Here is a 4347-nt window from a genome sequence, read left to right on the forward strand (position 1 = left end):
AAGTGTTCCAATTCATTCCAAAACCTCACGAGACCCAAACCAATCACCCCGACAAGTCACATAACAATTGTAAAGCATAAATTGAGCAGTAAATGGGGGAAAGGGGTTGTAATACTCAAAACGACCGGCCGGGTCGTTATATTCTCCCCTTCTTAAACAAACGTTCATCCTAGAACGAGTTTAGAATTATACCTGGAGTCTCAAATAGGTGTGGATATTTGCTCCGCATCTCCCACTCAATCTCCCAGGTAGCTTCTCCGACTGGCTGGCCTCTCCACTGCACTTTCACTGAAGTTATGTTCTTTGATCTCAACTTTCGAACCTGTTGGTCTAAAATGGCCAAGCCACCGGCTCCACATCATAAGTCAAATTACCATCCAACTGCAGTGTACTAAAATTCAAAACATGAGACTGATCTCTGACATTCTTCCGGAGCATAGATACATGAAACACTGGATGAGCACCCGATAGATTAGGCGGCAATGCAAGTTCATAAGCCACCTCTCTAATCTTCTTAAGTATTTCAAAAGGTCCAATATACCTAGGACTCATCTCGCCCTTCTTCCCAAACCTCATAACACCCTTTATAGGCAAAACTTGGAGTAGTACTTTCTCTCCTACCATGTAAGCAACATCACGAACCTTCCGGTCAGCATAACTCTTCTTTCTAGACTGCGCCATGCGAAGTCGATCCTGAATCAATTTAACCTTCTCCAAAGCATCCTGAACCAAGTCAGTACCCAATAGCCTAGCCTCACCCAGCTCAAACATATAAAGCCTCATACGGAGCCATCTGAATGTTCGATTGGTAGCTGTTATTGTAAGCAAACTCTGCAAGTGGCAGAAACTGATCCCAAGAACCTCCATAATCTATAACACAAGCGCGTAGCATATATTCCAATATCCGAATAGTGCGCTCAGACTGTCCATCCATCTGAGGGTGAAATGCGGTACTCAACTGAACCTGCGTACCTAATTCTCGTTGTACTGCTCTCCAAAACTATGATGTAAACTGCGTGCCCCGATCTAAAATGATAGACACTGGCACACCGTGTAGGCGAACAATCTCGCGGATATATATTTCAGCCAACTGCTCCGAGGAATAAGTAGTACCGACTGGAATAAAATGCGCGGACTTGGTTAACCGATCTACAATTACCCAAACAACATCAAACTTCCTCAAAGTCCGTGAAAGTCCAACTATGAAGTCCATAGTAATACGCTCCCACTTCCATTCCAGAATTTCAATTTTCTGAAGCAATCTGCCTGGTCTCTGATGCTCGTATTTCACCTGTTGATAATATAAACACCCAGCTACAAACCCAACTATATCTTTCTTCATTTTTCTCCACCAATAGTGCTGTCTCAAGTCCTGATACATCTTTGCGGTACCCGGATGAATGGAATACCACGAACTGTGGGCTTTTTCAAGAATCAATTCAGGCAACCCATCTACATTTGGCACACAAATCCGATAATACATTCTCAATACCCCATCTTCTCTAATAGTAACATCTTTGGCATCACCGTGCAGAATTGTATCCTTTAGGACAAGCAAATGGGGGTCATCATACTGGCGCTCTTTGATGCAGTCATATAAGGAGGACCGAGAAACCACACAAGCTAGAACCCGACTGGGCTCCGAAATATCTAACCTCATGAACTGATTAGACAAGGTCTGAACATCAACTGCAAAAGGCCTTTCACCAATAGGAATAAATGCAAGGCTACCCATACTCACCGCCTTTATACTCAAGGCATCGTCCACCACATTGGCCTTCCCGGGATGATACAAAATAGTAATATCATAATTCTTCAGCAGCTCCAACCATCTCCGCTACCTCAAGTTTAGATCCTTCTATTTGAATAAGTGCTGAAGACTCCGATGATATGCAAATACCTCACAAGACACACCATAGAGATAGTGCCTCTAAATCTTAAATGCGTGAACAATAGCTGCCAACTCCAAATCATGAACATGGTAGTTCTTTTCAAGTGGCTTCAACTGACGTGAAGCATAAGCAATCACTCTACCCTCCTACATTAAGACACACCCAATATCAATCCGGTAAGCATCACAATCCACCGTATAAGAGCTTGAAGTTGAAGGCAAAACTGGAACTGGAGTTGTGGTCAAGGCAGTCTTGAGCTTCTGAAAGCTCTCTTCACACTCATTCGACCACCTGAATGGAGCACCTTTCTGGGTCAATTTAGTCAAGGGCGATGCAATAGACGAGAAGCCCCCCACAAAGCGACTATAATACCCAGCCAAGCCAAGAAAACTTTGAATCTCAATAGCTGAAGATGGCATGTGCCAACTCTGGACTGCCTCTATTTTCTTCGGATCCACCTTAATCCCTTCATTGGACACTATGTGTCCCAAGAATGCCACCGAACTAAGCCAGAACTCACACTTAGAGAATTTGGCATAAAGTTTCTCTTCCCTCAGCCTCTGTAGTACAATACTCAAATATTGTGCATGTTCCTCCTGGCTACATGAGTACACCAGGATATCATTAATAAATACTATGACAAATAAATCAAAATATGGTTGGAATACACTATTCATCGAGTGCATAAATATTGCTGGGGTGTTGGTCGGCCCAAAAAGCATCACGATAAATTCATAATGTCCATAACGGGTCCTGAATATCGTCTTTAAAATATCTGAATCCCGAATTTTCCACTGGTGATACCCGGATCTCAAATCAATTTTGGAGAATACCCTCGCTCCTTGAAGCTGGTAGAATAAATCATCAATACGTGGCAAAGGATACTTGTTCTTGATTGTAACTTTGTTCAACTGCCTGTAGTCGATGCACATCCGCATAGTACCATCTTTCTTTTTCACAAATAGAACTGGCATACCCCAAGGTGACACACTAGGCCTAATAAACCCCTTATCAAGAAGTTCCTGAAATTGTCTTTCAATTCTTTCAATTCAGCTGGTGCCATACGATACGGAGGAATAGAAATGGGCTGAGTGCCCGGCACCAAGTCAATATCGAAATCAATATCCATGTCGGGTGGCATACCCGGCAAGTCTGTAGGAAATACATCCAGAAAGTCTCACACTACCGGTACAGAATCAATAGTAGTAGTATCTACATCAACATCTCTCACAAAGACCAAATATGACAAATACCCCTTAGCAACCATACGTTAAGCCTTCAAGTAAGAAATTACCCCGCCAGGAACATAATCTAGAGAACCTCTCCACTCGACCTTCGTCAATCCCGGTATCGCCAACGTCACAGTTTTTGCGTGACAGTCCAGAATAGCATGACATGGAGACAACCAATCCATACCCAAGATTACATCGAAATCAACCATACTAAGCAATAATAGATCAACTCTAGTCTCCAGTCCCCCAATAGTTACCCCATATGTCTGATACACACGGTCCACAATAATAGTATCGCCCACCGGCGTAGATACACGAACATGTGAAACTAAGGACTCGCGGGGCATATCCAGATAATGAGTAAACTATGATGAAACATACGAATATGTGGAACCAGGGTCAAATAATATAGAAGCTTCCTTGTGGCACACTGAGACAATACATGTGATCACTGCATTTGAAGCAACAACATCTGGCCTTGTAGGAAAAGCATAGTATTGGGCCTGACCGCCACCTAATCGGCCTCCCCCTCTTGGGCGACCCCTAGCTTACTGAGCCCCACCTCTAGATGGCTGAGCGGGTGGTGGAGCAACTGGTGAAGGAGATGTAGCCTGACTCCTATGCTGAACCGAACCTCGCGAAAAGCGGGGATAATATTTTATCACATGACCCAGCTCTCCACACTCATAGCAATCCTTCTCGAAAAATGGTGGCAAGTTCTGAGGCGGACCTCGAGAACTAGAATAACTACAAGAAGATACTAGTACCGATGAACCCTGAACTAATGGTGCACGAGATGAACTCTGAGCTAGAAGTGCACCAAGAGAAGAGTGACTTTGTCAAGCACTGTATAGACCATGTCTAGCTGATGCGCCATGATGAGCTGAACAAACCATCTGAGCGGGCGTATAAGGATAACCCCTGCTGTGATAGGGTTTTCCTTCAGAAGGAACACCGCTAGAATTACCCGGACCACAAGGCCTCTTGGCCTCCCTCTCCTTACGCTCTTGTGTACGGACCATCTCTAGCCGTCGAACACTGTCAACCACCTCATCGAATCTAGTATCGAATACATTCCCAGAGTCATAACAAAAAAGAACTGTTGGTTGAGGCCATTAATGAACCTCCTGGTCCTCTCGCTCTCAGTAGGAACCAACCAAACTACATGACGGGGCAACTCTGAAAATCGCATCTCATACTGAGTCATGGACATGTCCTCCTGA

The 4347-nt window shown here is 44.1% G+C and overlaps 2 protein-coding genes across 2 annotated transcripts; both read right to left on the bottom strand.

Annotated features, from left to right (window-relative positions):
- Nucleotides 1-330: 330 nt before the first annotated feature.
- Nucleotides 331-681, bottom strand: LOC138905289 (uncharacterized). Its single transcript, XM_070193798.1, has one exon. It carries the CDS (start codon nucleotides 679-681, stop codon nucleotides 331-333), a length of 351 nt encoding a protein of 116 aa, XP_070049899.1.
- Nucleotides 682-1244: 563 nt separating this feature from the next.
- LOC138905290 (uncharacterized) lies at nucleotides 1245-1735 on the bottom strand. Its single transcript, XM_070193799.1, has 2 exons — nucleotides 1417-1735; nucleotides 1245-1291 (listed from the first exon to the last, which is right to left on the bottom strand). Exons 1-2 carry the CDS (start codon nucleotides 1733-1735, stop codon nucleotides 1245-1247), a joined length of 366 nt encoding a protein of 121 aa, XP_070049900.1.
- Between the last annotated feature and the right edge of the window lie 2612 nt (nucleotides 1736-4347).

Source organism: Nicotiana tomentosiformis, chromosome 2 (genome assembly GCF_000390325.3).
Source record: "Nicotiana tomentosiformis chromosome 2, ASM39032v3, whole genome shotgun sequence".
Lineage (NCBI taxonomy): Eukaryota > Viridiplantae > Streptophyta > Magnoliopsida > Solanales > Solanaceae > Nicotiana > Nicotiana tomentosiformis.

Coding starts and splice junctions, on each gene's coding strand:
- LOC138905289 (XM_070193798.1), bottom strand. CDS start 681: ATGGCGCAGTCTAGAAAGAAGAGTTATGCTGACCGGAAGGTTCGTGAT.
- LOC138905290 (XM_070193799.1), bottom strand. CDS start 1,735: ATGGGTAGCCTTGCATTTATTCCTATTGGTGAAAGGCCTTTTGCAGTT. Junction 1,292..1,416: donor GATTCTTGAAAAAGCCCACA/GTTCGTGGTATT, acceptor TATTATCAACAG/GTGAAATACGAGCATCAGAG.